At 36.6% G+C, this 14,015-nt stretch overlaps 1 protein-coding gene across 1 annotated transcript in view; it reads left to right on the forward strand.

Moving 5' to 3' along the window:
• The window catches only part of LOC136633501 (collagen alpha-5(IV) chain-like), a 191,095-nt gene that overhangs the window by 157,976 nt on the left and 19,104 nt on the right, over positions 1-14,015 (forward strand). Inside the window, exons 78-93 of the mRNA XM_066609262.1 lie at positions 1,442-1,483; positions 1,584-1,643; positions 3,187-3,228; positions 3,329-3,388; positions 4,933-4,974; positions 5,075-5,134; positions 6,678-6,719; positions 6,820-6,879; positions 8,423-8,464; positions 8,565-8,624; positions 10,163-10,204; positions 10,305-10,364; positions 11,907-11,948; positions 12,049-12,108; positions 13,650-13,691; positions 13,792-13,851. Coding sequence (XP_066465359.1) covers positions 1,442-1,483; positions 1,584-1,643; positions 3,187-3,228; positions 3,329-3,388; positions 4,933-4,974; positions 5,075-5,134; positions 6,678-6,719; positions 6,820-6,879; positions 8,423-8,464; positions 8,565-8,624; positions 10,163-10,204; positions 10,305-10,364; positions 11,907-11,948; positions 12,049-12,108; positions 13,650-13,691; positions 13,792-13,851 — 816 coding nt within the window. The remainder of the gene's footprint in view (positions 1-1,441; positions 1,484-1,583; positions 1,644-3,186; positions 3,229-3,328; positions 3,389-4,932; positions 4,975-5,074; positions 5,135-6,677; positions 6,720-6,819; positions 6,880-8,422; positions 8,465-8,564; positions 8,625-10,162; positions 10,205-10,304; positions 10,365-11,906; positions 11,949-12,048; positions 12,109-13,649; positions 13,692-13,791; positions 13,852-14,015) is intronic.

Below are 14,015 nucleotides of genomic sequence, written 5' to 3' on the forward strand. Positions count from 1 at the left end.
TTTGTCTTCAGTGTGAATTTTTTTGTCATAGATCTGGTACTGCCATGGGCTCCCATGACTGTGGCCAGCTATGTCAATTTTTTTTTACAAATTGGGAGAGTGTTTTTAATCTTCGAAAGCTATAGGTAGACTTGGTACTCTGGCATTAATATATTGATGATGCATTTATTTTATGGGGTGGAGCTAAAGATCAAATGGAATTTTTTTGGAAGAATTAGGTTTTAGTAATCATAATTAAAGATTTGTTGCCCATATCAGTTAAGATAGGGTTGAATATATAAATATAGAGATCCAAGAAATCGGCTCTGGATTGGAGTTTAACAGATTTTGAATCCAATAACTAGACAGGGATATATATTGTTCCATACCTACCACCTGCTGAGTTTGTTCTTAAACCTGACACTTAGACTATGTAAAAATTTGAAAAAATGCTTAAACTAAGAACGAGACACTTGAAGCCAAAGTCGTGGATTTAACAAGGAATTTTTTGAAAAGTAGTACCTGGAGGATGTTTTGAACCTGTCCTTTGCTAAAGATTAAATACTAGATAAAGCCAAATTTCTTAGATAGGATAGAGTAAGAGGTGGTAATAGTAATAATGGGGAGGTAGCCAAGTTGGTTTTACATTATAGTGTGAAACATACACAGATTAGGCGGATTGCAGTTAGATATTGGCATTTAGTGTGCGAGGATAAAACATTTGGAGTCCTTTATTACCCCATTATGGCACAAACATTTTAACGAAAGCTCCAAATTTAGTTTTTTTTTTAGAAAAGTGTCTGCTGTTAAAAGAAATGGAGTCAAAATCAGTTTTAAAACTTGGTTGTCTTTTTAAAGTTTTTTTTAGATGTGGGTCATGTAGAAATCGAATATATTTTTAGTGATTGCCTTACACAGTAGAACAAATCTTCCCATGTGCAGCAAGTATTCAACTTTTGAGAAAAATATGCATGGTCAATGTGAACATTTAAATTAAAATGGTAATATTTTCATGCTCAGAGTAATGGCTGTGAGCATCTCTGACAATTTTCAGACAAGTAGAAGACTACTCCCAAATAGAGATGAGCGAGCATACTCGCTAAGGCAAACTACTTGAGCGAGTAGTGCCTTATTCAAGTACCTGCCCACTCATCTCTAAAGATTCGGCTGCCAGCGCTGGTGAGCGGTGAGTTGTGGAAGTGATCAGGGAGGAGCAGGGAGGAGAGAGTCAGAGAGAGAACTCCCCTCCATTCCACCCTGCTCTCCGCCCCACTCCCCGCCCCCCTGCCGGCAGCCGAATCTTTAGAGACAAGCGGGCAGGAACTCGAATAAGGCACTACTCGCTCGAGTAGTTTGCCTTAGCGAGTATACTCGCTCATCTCTACTCCTAAATGTAAAAAAATGGATTCTTTTGAATTAAAAATAAATGCTATTCTAACATTTTTTTAAATGTTAATTGCAGGTGGAATACCTGGAATAAATGGAGCAATTCAAGGAGGAATCAGTATGTATAATCAATTTTCAATCCTTTTTAAAGCAGCACTTCATTGAAAACATACTAAACAATGCAACCTTTTTCAATATTCCCTTTTTAATTGATACAGGTGAAATACCTGGAATACCAGGAACACCAGGAACTGGCGGCATAATTTACCCAGGAATTAGTGAGTATGCTATAAATTTGGAGTTTAATAAAGATATGGCACAGAAGCAAAAAGAGTTTAGATTACTTATTGATTCCTTTTTTGATTGACCCATAATTATTTTTGTCTTGAGTGTGAATTTTTTTTGGTCATAGATCTGGTACTGCCATGGGCTCCCATGTCTGTGGCCAGCTATGTCAATTTTTTTTTACAAATTGGGAGAGTGTTTTTAATCTTCGAAAGCTATAGGTAGACATGGTACTCTGGCATTAATATATTGATGATGCATTTATTTTATGGGGTGGAGCTAAAGATCAAATGGATTTTTTTTGGAACAATTACGTTTTAGTAATCATAATTAAAGATTTGTTGCCCATATCAGTTAAGATAGGGTTGAATATTTAAATATAGAGATCAAAGAAATCGGCTCTGGATTGGAGTTTAACAGATTTTGAATCCAATAACTAGACAGGGATATATATTGTTCCATACCTACCACCTGCTGAGTTTGTTCTTAAATCTGACACTTAGACTATGTACAAATTTGAAAAATGCTTAAACTAAGAACGAGACACTTGAAGCCAAAGTTGTGGATTTAACAAGGAATTTTTTGAAAAGTAGTACCTGGAGGATGTTTTGAACCTGTCCTTTGCTAAAGATTAAATATTAGATAAAGCCAAATTTCTTAGATAGGATAGAGTAAGAGGTGGTAATAGTAATAATGGGGAGGTAGCCAAGTTGGTTTTACATTATAGTGTGAAACATACACAGATCAGGCGGATTGCAGTTAGATATTGGCATTTAGTGTGCGAGGATAAAACATTTGGAGTCCTTTATTACCCCATTATGGCACAAACATTTTAACGAAAGCTCCAAATTTTGTTTTTTTTTTAGAAAAGTGTCTGCTGTTAAAAGAAATGGAGTCAAAATCAGTTTTAAAACTTGGTTGTCTTTTTAAAGTTTTTTTTAGATGTGGGTCATGTAGAAATCGAATATATTTTTAGTGATTGCCTTACACAGTAGAACAAATCTTCCCATGTGCAGCAAGTATTCAACTTTGTGAGAAAATATGCATGGTCAATGTGAACATTTAAATTAAAATGGTAATATTTTCATGCTCAGAGTAATGGCTGTGAGCATCTCTGACAATTTTCAGACAAGTAGAAGACTACTCCCAAATAGAGATGAGCGAGCATACTCGCTAAGGCAAACTACTTGAGCGAGTAGTGCCTTATTCAAGTACCTGCCCACTCATCTCTAAAGATTCGGCTGCCAGCGCTGGTGAGCGGTGAGTTGTGGAAGTGATCAGGGAGGAGCAGGGAGGAGAGAGTCAGAGAGAGAACTCCCCTCCATTCCACCCCGCTCTCCGCCCCACTCCCCGCCCCCCTGCCGGCAGCCGAATCTTTAGAGACAAGCGGGCAGGAACTCGAATAAGGCACTACTCGCTCGAGTAGTTTGCCTTAGCGAGTATACTCGCTCATCTCTACTCCTAAATGTAAAAAAATGGATTCTTTTGAATTAAAAATAAATGCTATTCTAACATTTTTTTAAATGTTAATTGCAGGTGGAATACCTGGAATAAATGGAGCAATTCAAGGAGGAATCAGTATGTATAATCAATTTTCAATCCTTTTTAAAGCAGCACTTCATTGAAAACATACTAAACAATGCAACCTTTTTCAATATTCCCTTTTTAATTGATACAGGTGAAATACCTGGAATACCAGGAACACCAGGAACTGGCGGCATAATTTACCCAGGAATTAGTGAGTATGCTATAAATTTGGAGTTTAATAAAGCTATGGCACAGAAGCAAAAAGAGTTTAGATTACTTATTGATTCCTATTTTGATTGACCCATAATTATTTTTGTCTTGAGTGTGAATTTTTTTTGGTCATAGATCTGGTACTGCCATGGGCTCCCATGTCTGTGGCCAGCTATGTCAATTTTTTTTTACAAATTGGGAGAGTGTTTTTAATCTTCGAAAGCTATAGGTAGACTTGGTACTCTGGCATTAATATATTGATGATGCATTTATTTTATGGGGTGGAGCTAAAGATCAAATGGATTTTTTTTGGAAGAATTAAGTTTTAGTAATCATAATTAAAGATTTGTTGCCCATATCAGTTAAGATAGGGTTGAATATTTAAATATAGAGATCAAAGAAATCGGCTCTGGATTGGAGTTTAACAGATTTTGAATCCAATAACTAGACAGGGATATATATTGTTCCATACCTACCACCTGCTGAGTTTGTTCTTAAACCTGACACTTAGACTATGTACAAATTTGAAAAATGCTTAAACTAAGAACGAGACACTTGAAGCCAAAGTTGTGGATTTAACAAGGAATTTTTTGAAAAGTAGTACCTGGAGGATGTTTTGAACCTGTCCTTTGCTAAAGATTAAATATTAGATAAAGCCAAATTTCTTAGATAGGATAGAGTAAGAGGTGGTAATAGTAATAATGGGGAGGTAGCCAAGTTGGTTTTACATTATAGTGTGAAACATACACAGATCAGGCGGATTGCAGTTAGATATTGGCATTTAGTGTGCGAGGATAAAACATTTGGAGTCCTTTATTACCCCATTATGGCACAAACATTTTAACGAAAGCTCCAAATTTAGGTTTTTTTTTAGAAAAGTGTCTGCTGTTAAAAGAAATGGAGTCAAAATCAGTTTTAAAACTTGGTTGTCTTTTTAAAGTTTTTTTTAGATGTGGGTCATGTAGAAATCGAATATATTTTTAGTGATTGCCTTACACAGTAGAACAAATCTTCCCATGTACAGCAAGTATTCAACTTTGTGAGAAAATATGCATGGTCAATGTGAACATTTGAATTTAAAGTAATAATATTTTAATGTTCAGAGCAATGGCTACGAGTGTCTCTGACAATTTTCATTCAAGTAGAAGACTACTCCTAAATAGAGATGAGCGAGCATACTCGCTAAGGCAAACTACTTGTGCGAGTAGTGCCTTATTCGAGTACCTGCCCACTCATCTCTAAAGATTCGGCTGCCAGCGCTGGTGAGCGGTGAGTTGTGGAAGTGATCAGGGAGGAGCAGGGAGGAGAGAGTCAGAGAGAGAACTCCCCTCCATTCCACCCTGCTCTCCGCCCCACTCCCCGCCCCCCTGCCGGCAGCCGAATCTTTAGAGACAAGCGGGCAGGAACTCGAATAAGGCACTACTCGCTCGAGTAGTTTGCCTTAGCGAGTATACTCGCTCATCTCTACTCCTAAATGTAAAAAAATGGATTCTTTTGAATTAAAAATAAATGCTATTCTAACATTTTTTTAAATGTTAATTGCAGGTGGAATACCTGGAATAAATGGAGCAATTCAAGGAGGAATCAGTATGTATAATCAATTTTCAATCCTTTTTAAAGCAGCACTTCATTGAAAACATACTAAACAATGCAACCTTTTTCAATATTCCCTTTTTAATTGATACAGGTGAAATACCTGGAATACCAGGAACACCAGGAACTGGCGGCATAATTTACCCAGGAATTAGTGAGTATGCTATAAATTTGGAGTTTAATAAAGATATGGCACAGAAGCAAAAAGAGTTTAGATTACTTATTGATTCCTTTTTTGATTGACCCATAATTATTTTTGTCTTGAGTGTGAATTTTTTTTGGTCATAGATCTGGTACTGCCATGGGCTCCCATGTCTGTGGCCAGCTATGTCAATTTTTTTTTACAAATTGGGAGAGTGTTTTTAATCTTCGAAAGCTATAGGTAGACATGGTACTCTGGCATTAATATATTGATGATGCATTTATTTTATGGGGTGGAGCTAAAGATCAAATGGATTTTTTTTGGAAGAATTACGTTTTAGTAATCATAATTAAAGATTTGTTGCCCATATCAGTTAAGATAGGGTTGAATATTTAAATATAGAGATCAAAGAAATCGGCTCTGGATTGGAGTTTAACAGATTTTGAATCCAATAACTAGACAGGGATATATATTGTTCCATACCTACCACCTGCTGAGTTTGTTCTTAAATCTGACACTTAGACTATGTACAAATTTGAAAAATGCTTAAACTAAGAACGAGACACTTGAAGCCAAAGTTGTGGATTTAACAAGGAATTTTTTGAAAAGTAGTACCTGGAGGATGTTTTGAACCTGTCCTTTGCTAAAGATTAAATATTAGATAAAGCCAAATTTCTTAGATAGGATAGAGTAAGAGGTGGTAATAGTAATAATGGGGAGGTAGCCAAGTTGGTTTTACATTATAGTGTGAAACATACACAGATCAGGCGGATTGCAGTTAGATATTGGCATTTAGTGTGCGAGGATAAAACATTTGGAGTCCTTTATTACCCCATTATGGCACAAACATTTTAACGAAAGCTCCAAATTTAGTTTTTTTTTTAGAAAAGTGTCTGCTGTTAAAAGAAATGGAGTCAAAATCAGTTTTAAAACTTGGTTGTCTTTTTAAAGTTTTTTTTAGATGTGGGTCATGTAGAAATCGAATATATTTTTAGTGATTGCCTTACACAGTAGAACAAATCTTCCCATGTGCAGCAAGTATTCAACTTTGTGAGAAAATATGCATGGTCAATGTGAACATTTAAATTAAAATGGTAATATTTTCATGCTCAGAGTAATGGCTGTGAGCATCTCTGACAATTTTCAGACAAGTAGAAGACTACTCCCAAATAGAGATGAGCGAGCATACTCGCTAAGGCAAACTACTTGAGCGAGTAGTGCCTTATTCAAGTACCTGCCCACTCATCTCTAAAGATTCGGCTGCCAGCGCTGGTGAGCGGTGAGTTGTGGAAGTGATCAGGGAGGAGCAGGGAGGAGAGAGTCAGAGAGAGAACTCCCCTCCATTCCACCCCGCTCTCCGCCCCACTCCCCGCCCCCCTGCCGGCAGCCGAATCTTTAGAGACAAGCGGGCAGGAACTCGAATAAGGCACTACTCGCTCGAGTAGTTTGCCTTAGCGAGTATACTCGCTCATCTCTACTCCTAAATGTAAAAAAATGGATTCTTTTGAATTAAAAATAAATGCTATTCTAACATTTTTTTAAATGTTAATTGCAGGTGGAATACCTGGAATAAATGGAGCAATTCAAGGAGGAATCAGTATGTATAATCAATTTTCAATCCTTTTTAAAGCAGCACTTCATTGAAAACATACTAAACAATGCAACCTTTTTCAATATTCCCTTTTTAATTGATACAGGTGAAATACCTGGAATACCAGGAACACCAGGAACTGGCGGCATAATTTACCCAGGAATTAGTGAGTATGCTATAAATTTGGAGTTTAATAAAGCTATGGCACAGAAGCAAAAAGAGTTTAGATTACTTATTGATTCCTATTTTGATTGACCCATAATTATTTTTGTCTTGAGTGTGAATTTTTTTTGGTCATAGATCTGGTACTGCCATGGGCTCCCATGTCTGTGGCCAGCTATGTCAATTTTTTTTTACAAATTGGGAGAGTGTTTTTAATCTTCGAAAGCTATAGGTAGACTTGGTACTCTGGCATTAATATATTGATGATGCATTTATTTTATGGGGTGGAGCTAAAGATCAAATGGATTTTTTTTGGAAGAATTAAGTTTTAGTAATCATAATTAAAGATTTGTTGCCCATATCAGTTAAGATAGGGTTGAATATTTAAATATAGAGATCAAAGAAATCGGCTCTGGATTGGAGTTTAACAGATTTTGAATCCAATAACTAGACAGGGATATATATTGTTCCATACCTACCACCTGCTGAGTTTGTTCTTAAACCTGACACTTAGACTATGTACAAATTTGAAAAATGCTTAAACTAAGAACGAGACACTTGAAGCCAAAGTTGTGGATTTAACAAGGAATTTTTTGAAAAGTAGTACCTGGAGGATGTTTTGAACCTGTCCTTTGCTAAAGATTAAATATTAGATAAAGCCAAATTTCTTAGATAGGATAGAGTAAGAGGTGGTAATAGTAATAATGGGGAGGTAGCCAAGTTGGTTTTACATTATAGTGTGAAACATACACAGATCAGGCGGATTGCAGTTAGATATTGGCATTTAGTGTGCGAGGATAAAACATTTGGAGTCCTTTATTACCCCATTATGGCACAAACATTTTAACGAAAGCTCCAAATTTAGGTTTTTTTTTAGAAAAGTGTCTGCTGTTAAAAGAAATGGAGTCAAAATCAGTTTTAAAACTTGGTTGTCTTTTTAAAGTTTTTTTTAGATGTGGGTCATGTAGAAATCGAATATATTTTTAGTGATTGCCTTACACAGTAGAACAAATCTTCCCATGTACAGCAAGTATTCAACTTTGTGAGAAAATATGCATGGTCAATGTGAACATTTGAATTTAAAGTAATAATATTTTAATGTTCAGAGCAATGGCTACGAGTGTCTCTGACAATTTTCATTCAAGTAGAAGACTACTCCTAAATAGAGATGAGCGAGCATACTCGCTAAGGCAAACTACTTGTGCGAGTAGTGCCTTATTCGAGTACCTGCCCGCTCATCTCTAAAGATTCGGCTGCTGGCGCAGGTGAGCCATGAGTTGTGGGAGTGAGCAGGCAGGAGAGGAGGGGAGAGAGTCAGAGAGAGATCTCCCCTCCGTACCACCCCGCTCTCCCCTGTCGCTCCCCGCCCCCTTGCCGGCAGCCGAATCTTTAGAGATGAGCGGGTAGGTACTCGAATAAGGCACTACTCGCTCAAGTATTTTGCCTTAGCGAGTATGCTCGCTCATCTCTACTCCTAAACGTAAAAAATGGATTCTTTTGAATTAAAAATAAATGCTATTCTAACATTTTTTAAATGTTAATTGCAGGTGAAATACCTGGAATAAATGGAGGAATTGAAGGAGGAATCAGTATGTATAATCGATTTTCAATCCTTTTTAAAGCAGCATTTCATTCAAAACATACTGAGCAAAGCAACCTTTTTCAATATGCCCTTTTTAATTGATACAGGTGAAATACCTGGAATAGCAGGAACACCAGGGACTGGCGGCATAATTTCACCAGGATATGGTGAGTATGCTATAAATTTGGAGTTTAATAAAGATATGGCACAGAAGCAAAATGAGTTTAGATTACTCCTGATTCATGTTAGATTGACCCATAATTATTTTTGTCTTGAGTGTGAATTTTTTTTGTCAAAGATCTGGTACTGCCATGGGCTCCCATGTCTGTAGCCAACTATGTCAATTTTTTTTACAAATTAGGAGAGTGTTTTTAATCTTCGAAAGCTAGAGGTAGACTTGGTACTCTGGCATTAATACATTGATGAGGTAATTATTTTATGGGGTGGAGCTAAAGATCAAATGGATTTGTTTTTGGAAGAATTAAGTTTTAGTGATCATAATTAAAGATTTGTTGCCCATATCAGTTAAGATAGGGTTGAATATTTAAATATAGAGATCAAAGAAATCGGCTCTGGATTGGAGTTTAACAGATTTTGAATCCAATAACTAGACAGGGATATATATTGTTCCATACCTACCACCTGCTGAGTTTGTTCTTAAACCTGACACTTAGACTATGTAAAAATTTGAAAAATGCTTAAACTAAGAACGAGACACTTGAAACCAAAGTTGCGGATTTAACAAGGAATTTTTTGAAAAGTAGTACCTGGAGGATGTTTTGAGCCTGTCCTTTGCTAAAGATTAAATACTAGATAAAGCCAAATTTCTTAGATAAGATAGAGTAAGAGATCGTAATAGTAATAATGGGAAGGTAGCCAAGTTGGTTTTACATTATAGTGTGAAACATACACAGATTAGGCGGATTGCAGATAGATATTGGCATTTAGTGTGCGATGATAAAACATTTGGAGTCCTTTATTACCCCATTATAGCACAAACATTTTAACGAAAGCTTCAAATTTATTTTTTCTTAGAAAAGTCTCTGCAGTTACAAGAAATGGAGTCAAAATCAGTTTTAAAACTTGGTTGTCTTTTTAAAGTTTTTTTTAGATGTGGGTCATGTAGAAATCGAATATATTTTTAGTGATTGCCTTACACAGTAGAACAAATCTTCCCATGTGCAGCAAGTATTCAACTTTTGAGAAAAATATGCATGGTCAATGTGAACATTTAAATTAAAATGGTAATATTTTCATGCTCAGAGTAATGGCTGTGAGCATCTCTGACAATTTTCAGACAAGTAGAAGACTACTCCCAAATAGAGATGAGCGAGCATACTCGCTAAGGCAAACTACTTGAGCGAGTAGTGCCTTATTCAAGTACCTGCCCACTCATCTCTAAAGATTCGGCTGCCAGCGCTGGTGAGCGGTGAGTTGTGGAAGTGATCAGGGAGGAGCAGGGAGGAGAGAGTCAGAGAGAGAACTCCCCTCCATTCCACCCCGCTCTCCGCCCCACTCCCCGCCCCCCTGCCGGCAGCCGAATCTTTAGAGACAAGCGGGCAGGAACTCGAATAAGGCACTACTCGCTCGAGTAGTTTGCCTTAGCGAATATATTCGCTCATCTCTACTCCTAAATGTAAAAAAATGGATTCTTTTGAATTAAAAATAAATGCTATTCTAACATTTTTTAAAATGTTAATTGCAGGTGGAATACCTGGAATAAATGGAGCAATTCAAGGAGGAATCAGTATGTATAATCAATTTTCAATCCTTTTTAAAGCAGCACTTCATTGAAAACATACTAAACAATGCAACCTTTTTCAATATTCCCTTTTTAATTGATACAGGTGAAATACCTGGAATACCAGGAACACCAGGAACTGGCGGCATAATTTACCCAGGAATTAGTGAGTATGCTATAAATTTGGAGTTTAATAAAGATATGGCACAGAAGCAAAAAGAGTTTAGATTACTTATTGATTCCTTTTTTGATTGACCAATAATTATTTTTGTCTTGAGTGTGAATTTTTTTGTCATAGATCTGGTACTGCCATGGGCTCCCATGACTGTGGCCAGCTATGTCAATTTTTTTTTACAAATTGGGAGAGTGTTTTTAATCTTCGAAAGCTATAGGAAGACTTGGTACTCTGGCATTAATATATTGATGATGCATTTATTTTATGGGGTGGAGCTAAAGATTAAATGGAATTTTTTGGAAGAATTAAGTTTTAGTAATCATAATTAAAGATTTGTTGCCCATATCAGTTAAGATAGGGTTGAATATTTAAATATAGAGATCCAAGAAATCGGCTCTGGATTGGAGTTTAACAGATTTTGAATCCAATAACTAGACAGGGATATATATTGTTCCATACCTACCACCTGCTGAGTTTGTTCTTAAACCTGACACTTAGACTATGTAAAAATTTGAAAAAATGCTTAAACTAAGAACGAGACACTTGAAGCCAAAGTTGTGGATTTAACAAGGAATTTTTTGAAAAGTAGTACCTGGAGGATGTTTTGAACCTGTCCTTTGCTAAAGATTAAATATTAGATAAAGCCAAATTTCTTAGATAGGATAGAGTAAGAGGTGGTAATAGTAATAATGGGGAGGTAGCCAAGTTGGTTTTACATTATAGTGTGAAACATACACAGATTAGGCGGATTGCAGTTAGATATTGGCATTTAGTGTGCGAGGATAAAACATTTGGAGTCCTTTATTACCCCATTATGGCACAAACATTTTAACGAAAGCTCCAAATTTAGTTTTTTTTTTTAGAAAAGTGTCTGCTGTTAAAAGAAATGGAGTCAAAATCAGTTTTAAAACTTGGTTGTCTTTTTAAAGTTTTTTTTAGATGTGGGTCATGTAGAAATCGAATATATTTTTAGTGATTGCCTTACACAGTAGAACAAATCTTCCCATGTGCAGCAAGTATTCAACTTTTGAGAAAAATATGCATGGTCAATGTGAACATTTAAATTAAAATGGTAATATTTTCATGCTCAGAGTAATGGCTGTGAGCATCTCTGACAATTTTCAGACAAGTAGAAGACTACTCCCAAATAGAGATGAGCGAGCATACTCGCTAAGGCAAACTACTTGAGCGAGTAGTGCCTTATTCAAGTACCTGCCCACTCATCTCTAAAGATTCGGCTGCCAACGCTGGTGAGCGGTGAGTTGTGGAAGTGATCAGGGAGGAGCAGGGAGGAGAGAGTCAGAGAGAGAACTCCCCTCCATTCCACCCCGCTCTCCGCCCCACTCCCCGCCCCCCTGCCGGCAGCCGAATCTTTAGAGACAAGCGGGCAGGAACTCGAATAAGGCACTACTCGCTCGAGTAGTTTGCCTTAGCGAGTATACTCGCTCATCTCTACTCCTAAATGTAAAAAAATGGATTCTTTTGAATTAAAAATAAATGCTATTCTAACATTTTTTTAAATGTTAATTGCAGGTGGAATACCTGGAATAAATGGAGCAATTCAAGGAGGAATCAGTATGTATAATCAATTTTCAATCCTTTTTAAAGCAGCACTTCATTGAAAACATACTAAACAATGCAACCTTTTTCAATATTCCCTTTTTAATTGATACAGGTGAAATACCTGGAATACCAGGAACACCAGGAACTGGCGGCATAATTTACCCAGGAATTAGTGAGTATGCTATAAATTTGGAGTTTAATAAAGCTATGGCACAGAAGCAAAAAGAGTTTAGATTACTTATTGATTCCTATTTTGATTGACCCATAATTATTTTTGTCTTGAGTGTGAATTTTTTTTGGTCATAGATCTGGTACTGCCATGGGCTCCCATGTCTGTGGCCAGCTGTGTCAATTTTTTTTTACAAATTGGGAGAGTGTTTTTAATCTTCGAAAGCTATAGGTAGACTTGGTACTCTGGCATTAATATATTGATGATGCATTTATTTTATGGGGTGGAGCTAAAGATCAAATGGATTTTTTTTGGAAGAATTAAGTTTTATTAATCATAATTAAAGATTTGTTGCCCATATCAGTTAAGATAGGGTTGAATATTTAAATATAGAGATCAAAGAAATCGGCTCTGGATTGGAGTTTAACAGATTTTGAATCCAATAACTAGACAGGGATATATATTGTTCCATACCTACCACCTGCTGAGTTTGTTCTTAAACCTGACACTTAGACTATGTACAAATTTGAAAAATGCTTAAACTAAGAACGAGACACTTGAAGCCAAAGTTGTGGATTTAACAAGGAATTTTTTGAAAAGTAGTACCTGGAGGATGTTTTGAACCTGTCCTTTGCTAAAGATTAAATATTAGATAAAGCCAAATTTCTTAGATAGGATAGAGTAAGAGGTGGTAATAGTAATAATGGGGAGGTAGCCAAGTTGGTTTTACATTATAGTGTGAAACATACACAGATTAGGCGGATTGCAGATAGATATTGGCATTTAGTGTGCGATGATAAAACATTTGGAGTCCTTTATTACCCCATTATAGCACAAACATTTTAACGAAAGCTCCAAATTTATTTTTTCTTAGAAAAGTCTCTGCAGTTACAAGAAATGGAGTCAAAATCAGTTTTAAAACTTGGTTGTCTTTTTAAAGTTTTTTTTAGATGTGGGTCATGTAGAAATCGAATATATTTTTAGTGATTGCCTTACACAGTAGAACAAATCTTCCCATGTACAGCAAGTATTCAACTTTGTGAGAAAATATGCATGGTCAATGTGAACATTTGAATTTAAAGTAATAATATTTTAATGTTCAGAGCAATGGCTACGAGTGTCTCTGACAATTTTCATTCAAGTAGAAGACTACTCCTAAATAGAGATGAGCGAGCATACTCGCTAAGGCAAACTACTTGTGCGAGTAGTGCCTTATTCGAGTACCTGCCCGCTCATCTCTAAAGATTCGGCTGCTGGCGCAGGTGAGCCATGAGTTGCGGGAGTGAGCAGGCAGGAGAGGAGGGGAGAGAGTCAGAGAGAGATCTCCCCTCCGTACCACCCCGCTCTCCCCTGTCGCTCCCCGCCCCCTTGCCGGCAGCAGAATCTTTAGAGATGAGCGGGTAGGTACTCGAATAAGGCACTACTCGCTCAAGTATTTTGCCTTAGCGAGTATGCTCGCTCATCTCTGCTCCTAAACGTAAAAAATGGATTCTTTTGAATTAAAAATAAATGCTATTCTAACATTTTTTAAATGTTAATTGCAGGTGAAATACCTGGAATAAATGGAGGAATTGAAGGAGGAATCAGTATGTATAATCGATTTTCAATCCTTTTTAAAGCAGCATTTCATTCAAAACATACTGAGCAAAGCAACCTTTTTCAATATGCCCTTTTTAATTGATACAGGTGAAATACCTGGAATAGCAGGAACACCAGGGACTGGCGGCATAATTTCACCAGGATATGGTGAGTATGCTATAAATTTGGAGTTTAATAAAGATATGGCACAGAAGCAAAATGAGTTTAGATTACTCCTGATTCATGTTAGATTGACCCATAATTATTTTTGTCTTGAGTGTGATTTTTTTTTGTCAAAGATCTGGTACTGCCATGGGCTCCCATGTCTGTGG

The sequence above is a fragment of the Eleutherodactylus coqui genome, chromosome 6 (assembly GCF_035609145.1).
Source record: "Eleutherodactylus coqui strain aEleCoq1 chromosome 6, aEleCoq1.hap1, whole genome shotgun sequence".
Classification (NCBI taxonomy): Eukaryota; Metazoa; Chordata; class Amphibia; order Anura; family Eleutherodactylidae; genus Eleutherodactylus; species Eleutherodactylus coqui.